This window comes from Nanorana parkeri, unplaced genomic scaffold, assembly GCF_000935625.1.
Source record: "Nanorana parkeri isolate BGI_ZX_2015 unplaced genomic scaffold, ASM93562v1 scaffold1843, whole genome shotgun sequence".
NCBI classification, from domain to species: Eukaryota; Metazoa; Chordata; class Amphibia; order Anura; family Dicroglossidae; genus Nanorana; species Nanorana parkeri.
The window spans coordinates 231,421-246,141 of record NW_017308111.1 but is presented as its reverse complement, the minus strand read 5'-3'; the positions used below and the strand labels follow the sequence as shown (position 1 = coordinate 246,141).

General features: G+C 39.7%; 1 protein-coding gene across 1 annotated transcript in view; it reads left to right on the top strand.

The window, feature by feature from the left end:
• FHDC1 (FH2 domain containing 1) overlaps positions 1 to 13,244 on the top strand; it is a 32,112-nt gene extending 18,868 nt beyond the window's left edge. The window contains exons 5-11 of the mRNA XM_018571811.1: positions 1,316 to 1,416; positions 3,977 to 4,047; positions 4,137 to 4,244; positions 5,126 to 5,196; positions 8,311 to 8,428; positions 9,648 to 9,812; positions 10,365 to 13,244. Of these exons, the coding sequence (XP_018427313.1) occupies positions 1,316 to 1,416; positions 3,977 to 4,047; positions 4,137 to 4,244; positions 5,126 to 5,196; positions 8,311 to 8,428; positions 9,648 to 9,812; positions 10,365 to 12,341 (2,611 nt within the window). The 3' untranslated portion in view covers positions 12,342 to 13,244. The remainder of the gene's footprint in view (positions 1 to 1,315; positions 1,417 to 3,976; positions 4,048 to 4,136; positions 4,245 to 5,125; positions 5,197 to 8,310; positions 8,429 to 9,647; positions 9,813 to 10,364) is intronic.
• The last annotated feature ends 1,477 nt before the right edge of the window (positions 13,245 to 14,721 follow it).

Below are 14,721 nucleotides of genomic sequence, written 5' to 3'. Positions count from 1 at the left end.
TTCTGCATGAGATAAAATTACTTTTTCAGATACAGTCTCCTATACAGATATTGGTGCATAGAAAAAGGTACAAATCTGAATTTGTGGTGCCGCAAGCAAATAAAAGTGTATTTACTTTCAGATAATTATTGCAGTGACTGTTTACCAAAATCCTTTTTCACTTGCAGTATGGATGTGTCAACTCAATGAATTAATGTTTAGCATCTGCCTCAATCCTTGTAATCATATCGCATTCTGAGGTCTCACAGATACCCAATAGCTTCATTCCATGACACCAGACTAGGCAAATAAGAAAATGGAAATGTTGATCTTGGCTCATTATTTCAGAAGGCCAGCATCGGCTGGGAGAGCTACCAATAGCAATTTACAGTTGTCGGCAGTAGGCACCGCATTACCTGCCATGGGTTTAGGCTGTTGATTTTCATCACAGGTCCACAGTAAAGGGGTTTGCCCTTTTAACATATCCTTTAGTAAAACACTTTATGATGGTTGCAGAGTGGTGGCAGCTTTTATAGCATACTTGCACACATGGCAGACTTCCCTCTGGGATTGACCTTCTGCAGCACTGACATCTTCATGATCCCCACTGGTGCCGCTGCCAACGTCTCTGCTGCTTTTTAATCATCCATCTTTTACTTTTTTAGACACTGATATAACTGGTGGCATTCAGGGCCGGCCTTAGGCCTTAAGGCGTTGTGTCGGCCGCACAGCGCCCTTGTTGCCATGGCGCCCTGTGCGGCCGCACTGCTCGCACACCCCTAAGGCCGGCCCTGGTGGCATTACATCGCACTGGCACTCTTTCATTTTTGCCATATTACAGATCCTGAGAATGGGCTGAATATGTACACAGCACATGTGTATACAGATAAACAATTGAAGAAAGGGTAAAGAGTCATGCAAAGTCTTTTCTGCCAAAATGTTTGGCCCCTAACAAATTTTTTTCTTTTTAGGTTTCAGTTTCACTTTTAGCTTTCTACATATAACATATACTTATGAGCGTTTTGGTGTACGTAGCCATAGGCTTCCATTGGAGCAAGGGTATCTGCATGTTACTGAAGTAGAGAGGTTTTCAGTTACGTCCCACATGCAACTAAAACACTCAGTGCAATTACAGAAGGATGGGCTCCTGCTGAGCTTACACAGGATGACAGGAATTTGCTCATGTAGAAAAATTACTTAAACGTCATATTTTTTGTCATATCACTACTGTGTTTAGTGTACCTCCTTTCTAATTGGCTTTTCAGTGCGTGTTTTGAAACTCCTATTTCATCATCATGCTTTAGTATGATTTATTGCTAATTTTGTTTTCCTCTAGTTATTCCCTGCGAATAGAAGCAATGGTGCTGAAAAAGGAATTTTTACCTTCCTATTCCTCCCTGAGTAAAAACATGATGGTTATCAGGCTGGCCACACAAGGTGAGTGAATGAGTAACCTGGCAGATGCTTCTTTCACTTATTGTAAACAGGCTGATTATGAGGCAGATTGGATCATAATCTGGCAATAAATGACCATAGATGAGACTACCCTGGCATTTGGGGCTCTATATTTTATAAATATGTTAATGTTTGATGTGGTAAGTTGAGGACCACTTGTGTTTCTTCCCTCACAATGTAGATGCTTGGCTAGATGCCAAATGGCCACATCAGGCCAATCAAGCTTTATCATGTATAGGCGAATATTTTTAAAAAGTTGGCTCAGGAGCTCAGCCTGTACATGTGCACCCGTGCACCCTTTTTTGCATGTGGTATAAAGTCTCTCAATAAGACTGCTGAGGGTCATACCCAGTTACCAGTGTATCGGTCACTAGTAGATTTTGAACCGATGTTACAATATTGGACTTCAGGGTAGGATGGCATTGCAGCCTGTTTTTGTAGCCGTTAGATATGTTGTTTTATAAGATCTGATAAGCCAGTGATTCAGCCTACCACGATCTACCCATAGTTAAAATTTTAGCTTTGAATGGTTGGACAAACTTTAAATGACCACCGTCACTTAAGGCAAGTGTTTACGATATATCTGAATTGTTGCTGTAATGTTTGGGTGTCTTGTTCCCTGAGTGTGTATTTTTAACTTTGCTTAGTGCAGTGTCATTTAAGAAAGTGGCTAGTCAGACCAATCTAGTTCTCGTTTATAAATGTTAAAGCACACCCATTGTACAAGGTGCTCATTAATGACAGCTCTTGGTGCTGCATGTCTTTGGAAGGGATCATTTAGGATTATTGAAGGGGCCTGACCCACATTTTGTAAGGGTGTGTAATGTGGGAGGATAGAAAAAAAAAAATGATTCAGTCTTGTGTTCATATAGGTTGCATGCTATAAATTGTTACATATATTTTATTTTTATTGAACTGAAAGGACAGAGTGTAAAGAATTTAGTACACCTTTCATGAGTGACCTTTTATGTAGAAAGAATTTAATATAAATTAAATGTCGACTGATTAAAGAGCACTATGCACACAACAGACATTCTTCTTTGAGACTGCATTTCATTGGATTAAAACCCAGGACCAGACCTTTTAATAAGGGAAGAATCGCTACTTGTGTGTGTTTTTTTTAATTTTGAGCTATTGAGTTCTATAAACTGGCTTCTCTCATCCAAGAAACAAACATAGTTTGCAAACCATGAAAAGTGATCTAAAGTTCCACTTTCTGGCTCTAAAGGGAACTTGAGTAAAAAATACTGATGTTTTAGAGCCTAGGTTAACATGATCTCCGGTTACTCTTACAGCAGAGAGTCTTGTTTTCAATAAGTAGTTAAAAGCTAAGAGGATCAAAAAGGCTGCTCCCCATGCACATGGATAATTGCAAACTATGCAAAGAACCAATTTGTAAAATACATTGTCACCCATTGATAATATTGTTTGCATTAAAAGTCATTACAGTTCCGCTATTAAGACCTTTTGAGGTCAAAAATGTTGTGTAGACTCCCTTTTGGGTTTAATCATTATTAATTACAGGCCTGGTCCGATGAGTAATATCTTGGTCTGTCTGTTTCCATCCCTGAGTAATACGAGAAGTGAAGTTGTAGAACCTTTATAGTCAAATTAAAGGCTTAAAACACTAAAAATTATGATGACTGTTGAAAAATGAATGACAAAGGACGGGGCCAGGCTTCTGATCCCCATGTGGTCTGATATTCACTTACTTCTTAGGGGCATGCACTTAGATCTGTGTTCTTATATATCCTTACTTTCTATGTGCAGACCTCTGTGGATTAGGCTAGCATGTAAAACTTGCTCATGTAGATGGACATTGCTGAATGCTGCCTTTCGCATTTGAATGAAGCACTGCCCCTACACACCCTTAAGTACAAAATGCTGCAGACTGATGCTTATTACCTGCTTTGCCTGCTATGCAAACCCATCTCAATAGGACTTGCATCATTCATAGGAATGCAAAGCAGGCCAAACACAGCCATCCATACTTGTCTGTTACAGTTCATGTATGTATTTAAATCTATGCCTTCATATTTTGTACTTTTTTTCTTCGAAGATTGTTGATAAATAGTGGAAGGATCCTTTTCGTGTCATTTTGTTGTTTTTCCTAGTGAGAGCAGAGCAGTGAGAATTGTCTTTAGAAACATGATGGGAGATGATTATATGTAAAGTAATGCCATCCATAGCTACAGACTAGTTTAATAGAGTTTTTGAGCATCCTCCCTTTAAAAAGCATTGTACTGTTCTTCAGTCCATGAATAATAATCAGAGGCTATATTACAGTTGCCAAGGCAGTGAGCAGTATTCTATTACACTGGCTTGTACAGAAGTGGGATGCATATAGACAGAAGTGTGGATCCCTTCTAATTGTGCAATGCTTTTCATGGTATATTTTAGGTGGGGTCAATGTACTCTGCAATACCCTTCATATCAGTGTTTAGAGAGATGAAAAATGTGTTTCCTTGAATACATGTGGAAAATGTTGTATTTACACCTCGTCCTTGGCATTCCATAGTAAATTGTGCCGTTTCTCTTTCAGAGCTGATGTCATGTGAGCAGCTGCATTCTATGTTGTTCTTGGTACTGCAGGCTGGGAATATTATGAATGCGGTAAGGGGAAGTCTCCTACTGCACTTTACATCTTTCAATTTATTTAAATACAATCTAATGATTTCATGTCATGTTTTCTTATTCCGTAGGGGGGTTATGCTGGAAATGCCGTTGGCTTTAAATTGTCGTCATTGCTTAGGCTTGCAGACACCAAGGCAAACAAACCTGGAATGAATCTGTTACATTTTGTGGCTTTGGTATGTATACACAATCTTTGTTTTTCTCTAAACTCTTGTAAATGGTTTGCTAGGAGGCTGCTGCCCAAGGCTGCCATTACTGACATGTGTTGTGCATTTACTGTATATTGATGTGCACAATATTGAACAGATACTACAAGTGCTGTTAGGCCAAAGGCAAAGGGGACGTCTAGAGGCCTGTTGCACAGTTGGTGAAAAGAGCAAATTGTGATGTTCAGCAGCCCTCAGAATTCACTTTATTAGCGACAGACTATTTAATAATGTGTCCAGCTGATACCTTTTTTTCCCTTTACTAGAATCTGAAAGTGTTGGAATCCCTGTCAAGGGTGTACTGTTATGCAGGGCTCCACGGCATTCAATAGATTTTTTCCCCCTCACTATTTGCTCTGGTGACATTAGTTTTACCAGACAGGTAGTAAGGGAGAATCTGAAACACGGGCAGTCACTAAAAAAAAAAAAAAAATGATTTCTTTCTGTGTTACTAGGATTTGCACTCCATTCCTGTCTGAACAAATCCTTGTCTCCAGCACATGAAGTGAATGGAAATCTCCCCTATGGCACTTAGCAAGCCATTAAAAACATGACAGGGGTTCTATACTTCTCACTCTACACAACGTTTTTTTAAAAAGGTTGTGGCTGTACATAAGATTGGTTGTTAATGCACCCTGCACCAAGAGCTTTGCTACGTGCACTGTTGCCAAAATTGCATCCAGAACCCCAATGCTACAAGGCAGCCATTTTTAAAAGTGAGCCACCAGTGAACATTCATAAGATCTTGATGTATCTAATGTTGGATCGCTTTCTGATTATAACATATTAATATACAGTATCTGTTCATGTGACATTTAAGCATTCAGTAAGATGTTTTCTTTGTATTCTAGGAAGCCCAGAAAAAAGATGCTACCCTGTTGACTTTCTCTGAGAAGCTTCAGCATGTTAATGAAGCAGCCAGGTAATAACTGTACACTGATATGACATAACATTGTTAGCATTAGGTCAGGGAAGTTGTTTGCAGGGTCCTGTATGTCTGAGGCTCCTTGTGGGATTCTAAACTGCATCGGACCTGGGTACTCCACATTGCGATATTTGTTTGTGCTATGTAAAAGAGCACAGCCCCAGGAAAAATCTGTGTGTAGTAGTTCTTTTTCATGTACTGAATACACCCTGGGAGATATTCACATGTGCATCTATAAACAGCAGCATAGCCCTGGAAGAAATTCCATTTCTTTTGTTTGCACATATGGCAGAGAAAAATCAGCCTTGTGTTTATCATGCTTAGGGACTGGAGTCAGCTAGAATAAGATCAGTTAGCTGTGCCTAATCACCATTTCCAGGCACACGGGCACTGTTCTGTACTTGCTGGGTTTACCCGTGACTTTGACACGTAAAACGTCCAATGTTTGTATTTTAGGAATGTCCTGTTTATACTGTATACATGGCATTGCCCAAGACTCAGCTCGGAGCTGTCATAGCTTCCTCAAGAAGTAATCACTTCTAACATTCATTCAGTGATGGGTGGTAAGATCAGATGTGTATATGCATTAAACTTGAACACATAGTCTCTTGAGATGTGTTTTGTTTGTGTGCGCAGTTTGTACCTTTCTCTCCTTTACACAGTGTAACCAAGAAACACTAGGTACCTCCCTTAGGGAACTGATTTTACATCTACATTGGGCATTTAAAATGGCATGGAAATGTAACATATATGGAAAACTTAAAGCAGTATTAAACATTCAAACTTTTTTTTTTCAGTAATGAATCCAGATCAAACAAATATACATTGCCCAGCAAGGTTTTTTTACTTATTCTTTGCCCATACACTTAGTTATAACAGCTGGCTCCAACTCTCTCAGCTTCCTTGAACATTTTGTCCAGTACAAGATCACAAGGGACAGAGCAGTCTCCAACAGCTTCCATCTGCTACTTTTGAGAAGGGATGAGGGAAGGAGGAGGGGGAGCAGGAAGTAGGGAGTGCTTGGCCTTGCTGTGTTTGTGGGGAGACACAGCTCACTTGCACACACAAGGGTGGCTCTATAGGACCCTGCAAGGGAAAGAAGCCACCCTAAAGGATATCTGGTCCAGTGCTCAGGGGGACCAGCTGATTGTGCAGGAAACTGAAGCATTTAAACATCAAGAAGTAGAATCCATTGTAAGTTGTTTTTTAATCGGCATTTGAAATAGCTTAAAAACCCTTTGACTTTCTTATCACTTTAAGTCCTTTTAGGAATCGGATGGCTCTGTAGTAGAAATGTGTGTGTGTGTGGAGTATTAAATATTTCGTGTCCATGTGCTAGGCAGTTATTTTATTGCATGTTGAGGAAATGAACTTTGTCTGTAGTTCGTCTTGTATTTCAGTAAGATTTGTGTGTCAATCTTTCATACTAACTGGTGAGGTGAATTTTGTGTTTAAAGGCATGGAGTTGCATCTCCACATTACACTTTATGTTAATAATCCGTATAAGACAAATTGTCCGGGACTGCACTGTGTTCATGTATACTGTACTAAATGTACCCTCTATACACCCTTACATATTTATAGAAAACTTTTCCATAAAAACAGGGATGCCTGCTTTGCATTATTTAGCAATACCTGCCTGGCCAACTATGACAAATTGATCCTTCTCTGGCCCACCCCTACTGTAGTTTTCAGAATGCAAATACTACATCAAGCACAGCAGTTCTACTGGACAATGTACATTTGCCTGAAGCAGTGCCAGCCTTATGTGAAGTGTTGCATCTATAGAGAATAATGGTTGTCTTGAGCTGGAGATGAATACTGCCACTGTTCTCTGCGTCCATCTCTACCTTGATGCATGCGTCAGATGGGAATACCTGCCTGGCTGGTTCCAGTGCGTGGCCATATGCTGCACAGAGGATACATTGTTTGGCCCAGGGCAGGCTGGGACAATGTAAAATGTTGCTTATGTATCCTCCACTGGTACTCAGTTGTGCTTACATTGTGGATATGGATAACATGAAGTGATGAGCAATCGTGATTTTTTTATTTTTTTTGCAATAAACCTTGCGTTTACTTTTCTGCCTTGGCATCAGCATTTTTTTTTTGGTTTTTTTTTTTTATCAACCAATGCTTTCACTAGCCTCTATATTGAAATTAAGCTATCAGCGTTGCAATCAAAGCAAGAATAATTTTCTGTAAATGCGTCTAGTTTTGAATTCTCTGCCTTTAGTGTAGTGTAAGAAAGAAAGAGAATTTAACCTCCTGGTGTCAGGCACTTGGCTTTCCCACATTGCTTGCTGGGGGCTGCTTTTCAATTGTTACTATGACGGAGAAAGCGGGGTCAAAAGGCTGATTCATACACAAAAGCCCAGCTTGTACTGTGGCAGTAAGCAAACCGGAGTCCTTAGAATAGTGAGGGAGTGTACGGTGGCATGGTGAGAATCATCAATCCCCTTTCTCCCACACATCTGTTCTGTATCTGTACAAGCATCCACATTGTCTCTGTCCTTGGCTGCTGGGGACTTTTTCCCCCTCGTTCCCTATCATGGTTAGATGTTCAGAAAATATTGTATGTGGAACTCATTTCTATCCATAAATCTTTGATAGAGCCAGATGTGTTGAGTGGAGTCTGTTGTCTCTTGCTCTGCAATAACACAATATAGTGCTCACAGGAAGCAGACATGTTCCATGATTGGACTAGTCATCAGTACTGGAAATATGTAAAACAATTAGTGTCATTAATGAATTACAGTCCATTATGTTACAGAAACAGGTGATGGGTCTGGAGAAAGATAATCTAACACATGATTTGGAAAGTTATCATTAACAAAATGGAACACAGAAGTCATTGGGCATCTGATGACTTTAGGCTTTTGTGCCAGTTAACCTGTTATGTGTAATGTTTGTCATGAGCATTTTGCATTGTCAGGGTAAGCTGTGCTATGAGGTGGCTTGCTTCCACCCAACTTATCTTACCTTTTTTCTTTGACTAGGAGGCAAGGTTGTGTTTGAGATTCAGGTGTTTGGTGACATAATCAAACATTACAGATCTACTCTCAGGTACTGCATTTTCATTTGTTATATAACTTCATTTATTTGTTTTTCCAGGTTATCTACAGAAAATATTGAAACAGAATTCCATTCCCTCTCTACAAAAACAAAAACCATCAAAGACCAAATCAAAAAGGACCCTGAACTGGTACAACAAATGGAAGAATTTCTGCAGGTACATAAATGCATAAACTTTTATGGCCAGTAGTAATAGGTCACATTTAAAGAGACCCTGGCGCCAGACCGTTCATTGGAACAGAAAACATCCCAAAAGATTGTATGTGCATTTAATGTATTTTATATGTGCTAATTACCTTTAAAAGCCTTCCTTGTGTAGACATCCAAAAGCTCTGAGGCTGTTGCTGCATGCTGCTATCTTGGATGTGATGTCAGCAGCCCTAGCAAACTCGGAGCTATCACTCAAGCTTCACTCCTACTCTGGCAGTAAGAGTGAAGGAGCTGGGTCAGACATTCCCAGAAGGAAAGGGCTATGCCATGCAAGGAAGGAGGGGGGCCTTTTTATTTTTTATTTTGGTGCAATAGCAAGCGAGAGCTAATTTTCCCAAAGTGCCTCTTAGTTGCCACTAGAACATTTTGTCCCCATTGGAAGATTTCCCTTCTCTCTTGATTTCATGACAATTCTAAGATTTTGGATTTCCTCTTTCTGTGTTGGTGGCAATGGTCACCAGGAGAAGTAACTCTTTCCAGGGAGGATGCAATAAAAACTTGGCAAAATGTCTGAAGCTGGCCATAGACTGCTCCAACTATTTTTTTTTTTCCATTCAACCCGCGGGCTGAACGAAAAAAAAAAAAAAATAGAACAGATTCCTTCATCAACGATATGAGCGCGGTGATGGAGGAATCCCCACTGTTTCTTGTGTAGTCTGACAGAGGACGCCAGCCCCTGTCAGAATACCCGTACAGACATTCAGTCAGAGCTGACCGGCTCCTTCGATCTGCTGATTCCTCAACAGATGGCCAAAATTCACACATTGTATGGCCTTCTTTATTCTCCCCCCCCCCCTTAACATACACTTTAAACTGATCACAGTGTGTCATGAATTGTTTCTAGGCAAATTTTAATTGTCCAAGAACGCAATGGGAGGTTTAAAACCTCCTTTGCACATCGTTATTGCTCTTTGGGCTTTCATATTGAGTAAGCCTGGCATTAAGGTTGTATGTGTCTGTAAATTAGCTCATAGAAAAAAACAAACTAGGACAGGCTATTTTGAATGCTGTTTTCATACGTGAGCATCACTTGCAGTAGTTGGAATATGTAAGAGACAGCAAAAACAAAATAAGATTTTTGAAGCAACAGACGCAACATATATCGTGGTATTCAAAGGATCACCAGTATTGCGCTTGGGTGGTCTTAATATTACATTATATTGCAGGTTGCGGTGAAGGAGATGAAAGAACTGGACAAGCAGAGAGTGGAGTTACAGAGAGAGGGTCACACCCTGATTGATTTCTTCTGTGAAGACAAAGAAACCATGAAACTTGATGAATGTTTCCAGATATTCCGGGATTTCTGTGACAAGTTCAACAAAGCAGTAAAGGTAAGACAAGTATCTCATCAGAAATAAAATGACAGAGGGTACCATCTTTTCTACTCCAGAGTGGATTTTTGTTTATACTTAACGTCTTTTTATATTTTTTTTAGTCTCTAGACTTTCTGAAATAGCTGAAGTGTGTCTGATTTTGCCTTTTTAGGAATATTTCTCTTAAATTTCTCTAGGTACAAAGATGTGTTACAATATTCCTTATTACTGAGTTGTAAAGAATTTGGCATTACAGTGTTAAATCAAGTCTTCTTTCAAATCTTTGCACAAAATTTGCCTTTGCACAAAATTTTATACTAACCTTATTCGAAAGGTAGAGTGTAGAGCCGAAACCAGTATTTTTTAGCTTTAGAAAATGTTTTAAGTTTTTGTGAAACGTGACCGCGTGCCTGACTGGTCAGCTGGCTGCGGGCCACATAGTACGGGCTCATGGGCCGGTACTTTGATACCCCTGGTATAGAGTATTGGCACTGTTCAACTAAATAAAAAGTTTACACACCTTGCATAGTTGCATGTATATTCTAATATGTCTGTTTTCTTTCCCTGTAGGAGAATAAGGAAAGGGAATTACAAGACCTTCGCCAGAAGCAGAGACTGAAGGAACTGGAGCTAAAACGTCAGTCCTGGGTCTGTGTAGAGGCTGGAGGTTTTGGAAGGAGTAGCAGTGAAAATGATGTAGAGTTACTAACAAAAAAGGGACTGGAGGAATTTTTATTGCAAAGGCCCCAAAGTCCACTGAGTAGGACCTCTAGCGCAAGGCGTTCTCGGCTCTCATTAGGTGTTACAGCAGACAGAGAACTTCAGATGTATTTGGAAGCCCCTCAGGATGATCAGTTAAAAAAATGTAATAGTCTACCCAGAACGTACACTCGACAGTCTAGACCAACAATTGCATGGATAAATTCCACAGACAAAAATGACCAGGACAATACGCACTTAAATAAAAATGAAGCAATAAAAAATTCCTCACCTTTGCCTACAGTACTTATTAATAGTATGGGAGAGCACCACACTGCCATAACGAATAAGCATTACAAGCAGACCAATATAGACCGTAATAACAACCAGTCACAAAACTGCCAAGACAATGGAGAAGCTTCACTCAAAAAGACCCCTTTAAGCCCATTAGCTGTTACTGTTCAGGAACGTGAACTGGTTAAAAAGTTACGTAAATTTAGTCTACAAGGATCTGTACATGGAAACGCAGAAGATGTTTGCATTACGGATTTGGAGACATTTGAAGACTCAAGTTTTTATTCCCTTAGCCTTGCAGATGAACTTAGCCCATCTAAAAATACCAAAGGCACACCGTCGAGCACACCTGATGAGGACATTGATATGACTGAAGGATATTTAAACAGTGCAAGCTCTCCTGTCTCACAAAATACATGTACTTCTGAAAAGAAAGAGCATGCACCATTTTTCTATTTTGAAGATACTACTGAAAACTCGTTATCTTTAGATAGTTCTGAAGCACAAAGTGTCAGCTGTAATAATGGGGGTCCATCAGTTGTAATGGAACATAAAAGTGAAATAGAGGACAAATCTCCGTCTGATCAGCACAAAAATGTAGACTGTAGCACTGGAGATGCTGGCAGTACTAAAGAAAATACAATAAAATGTAAAGATCATAAAAGACCCAACTCTGTGAAGGAGAGAACCTCAAGCTTCACAAAAACAAATAAAGCTCGTTCAAGTAATACAACTACAACGAAACCTGTGCGCATGTTGAATGAGTCAGAGCATGTGACAATGCGGAAGGTTGTCCCCATTTCTAAGACCACCAAGTCAGGAAGTATAAAACGTACAGAGCTCAGAAGCCCCTTGCGAGATGAAGGGAAATCAGATGAACTGAAGCAGACCTTTCGGCATTCCCTTAGAACCAAAAATGATAATGTCCCAAGGACTTCCCCAATAGCCCCTCCAACTGCTGAAGAACCCAAGCTACAAAGAGGTTCAAGCTTTATATCTAATAGTTCACGTTTTCAAAGGGACCAGATCCAGCGCAAAAGTTCTGTAAGAAAACCAGCAGCAAAACCAGTTAGGAATATTACTAAACCGAAGCCTGAGGAAACCAAGATATGCAGGACATCTCCAAAAGAATCTAATTCTGCTGATAACAGCAAACCGCAACCTACCACATCTGTCAGCAGCCCCAAAACCTTGCCCTCTACACCAAGTTTTGCTAGAAACACTGTTGCATCATCCTCAAGACGCACAAAACCAGAACAGTCTCCTCCAACTCCAGGAAAGACTTCAACAATAACTAGATCATCATCACTACGACAGTCTAAAGGAAAGTCTGAAGCATTAACTAGGGATGCAAACCCAAGGGAAAATGGAAGTGCAAATACATTTAAAAGGACCAGTAGTATGAGGACAACTGGGAAAGGAAAAGATGCAGTTAAAAATGTTACACCTGAGATAGTTCAAAAGGAGAAGAGCATTGTTGAAAAGTCATCTGTGAAACTTAAAGATACAGGCAAAGCTACCCTAGATAAAATACTGAAACCTTTGCTAAAGTAGATGGTTAACTTCAAGCTCCCATTATTAACATGACAACCCCAGTCTGGGCGATTTTAAAGATCTTGTTTTTCAGTTCCACACTTGACGAGCTGCGCACATTACAGTTTGCAGCAATTTTGATATTAAGAAAAACATGGTGATTGGTATGGCCAGATACCCTGCGTGGAAAATGGATTAGACAGCCTTGTGAAGGAATTTGTGCTGGACGTAATGTGATATTTGTGGAGCTCCACTTGATGGGTATTTTTACAGATTGCATTAATTGGAAAGCTCTACTTTCAAAGGGGATTGTTCAACTGTAAAACAGAACTCTGGTTAGTGTTTGACCTCCAAAGGTACAAATTATTCATCGACTTCATATGGTTGGCTGCTTCCAGCTAATGGTATATTTAATCATACTGCCACTGGCATGGATATTCCAAAGACTCTGCTGGGTGGAGTCTTTTTGCTAAACTGGATGATAAAATGACTGGCACAGGTGTGTTTCACAACCTCTCAAGGAAGCACACAAGAGGATGAGTCATTTAGGACAATGTTGTGTTCATATTTAAAGCTATCCAGTTTTAGGTGTACAAAAGTGCCATGTATTTATTATGCATTTGAAAGGTGTTACCGTACTATATTTAAATGCTGAATCTTTTTGAGAGCACTTCAACCATTCCATGTTTTCCATTGTTCTTGTTCCTTGTTTAGTTAACATATGAATCCTGCTGCTAGGTTTGTGTCCTGTAAGCTTTGATCGGGGATAAAAAGGACTCTGTTCTTCGTATTCCTCTCACTGTTGGCCAAACACAGTGGAACTCACGTGTGATGAATAATAATGATTTGCTCCTAGCATTCGGCGACTGTGCTCAATATAAGCCAGCCCCATTATATGTTTACACATATGTCATAGCTCATCCTTTTGTAGATGAGAGGTCCTTGTGGCAAGTGTTCGATTCAGAGTTGTACGCAGTTGATGGTTTCCAAGAAAATGTACATTCATATTTACAGAATGGAGAAAAGGAATGTGGAAAGTGCAACCAGGATTAAAGCCTATCTCCAGCTAATCCCTCTTTTTTTTTTTATTATATCATAGGGAAGGGTTAAAATGTTGGATTTTTATTACGAAGTGCCTAGTGGGGAGGTATTCCCTTTATGTTCTGGCTAAATCTCTAAAATTTATTTTTGTTGCAGTCCAGTTTTTGTCCTCATTGTATAGAAATAGGGAAAGGTCTGAACCTCTGTTTTTAATTTGCGGTCTGTGCCTGACCAGTTAACCACTGTTCCCCCTCATTTCTTGTTCTGGTGACAAAGGAATATAAAGCGGTGTCACAGACCGCAATAAGAACCTGCTTCTAACCTTACCCTATCCCATTCATAACTATAAAAATGGAGAGAAAAAAAGTTTGTGCTCTAATATTACTGGTCATAACAGGTGATCCACAAAGTGTTGCAAAGGGTTACTGCAAGTTTGGAATACGTTTGATGGCATGGTAACGTGTGAATTATCAAAAAGACTAAATCCCCCACCTAGGTTGAGAACGTGTTTTGAAGATCCTTATTTTGTACTTGAAATTGAATTTGACCAGTTATGACTGTTGTAACCACGATGGGATGACGATTCTTTGGTAATGATGGTGGTCCAGACTTTTATATATGTTTTGCCTTATTTGATAAGTACTGGTGGTACACTTGCATATTTTGGGGGCTTTTTGTTGGAGACTGGCAAGCAAAACTAGCCAAGTAATAAAGTTGCTAATTGCCATAATGATGGCTGTGAACAGACTCAAAACCATTCCTATAGCATCTTAAAACTGAACTGACACCACTAAGCGTGCATTAAGGCACTCCATTGGGGTTGTAGTTTATACAGATATTTAATGTTGCTTTATTTGAAGAGAGGTTCAATGTCTGTCTAATCTATGACATTCTCTTCAGACTCTTTCTTGTTGCCTTATTATGTCTGCTGCTTTCTGAATATAAATTATGATAAAGTAGACCCAAGTCTCTTTTACCAGAACAGGGCAAAGACTGACCGGGATGCACATTATTTTTTGGCTTTGTGTAGATCATCTTTAATCCACTCTGCCAGTGTTCATCAAATTAGTCTTCAGGGTTCCAACTTGCTTAAATGAAATGGTGGTCTTTTTAAAATTGTTATAAATAATAGACCTGTGCATCTTACCCGGAAGTGTAAAAAACACCATAGTTCCCTCTTAGACCCACAGGTGAGCAGGAATATAAAAGAGTATAATGGTCTGAAAGAGGGTAAATGAGCATTCACAGGCCACCTGAGGTCCATTCATGGATATCCATCATGAAAAACAGTTTCGACCTGTCCTTGCTGACTTCTGCGAATGCAAGCTACTGGTCTGTCTCTGGTTTCAGTACTATGAGT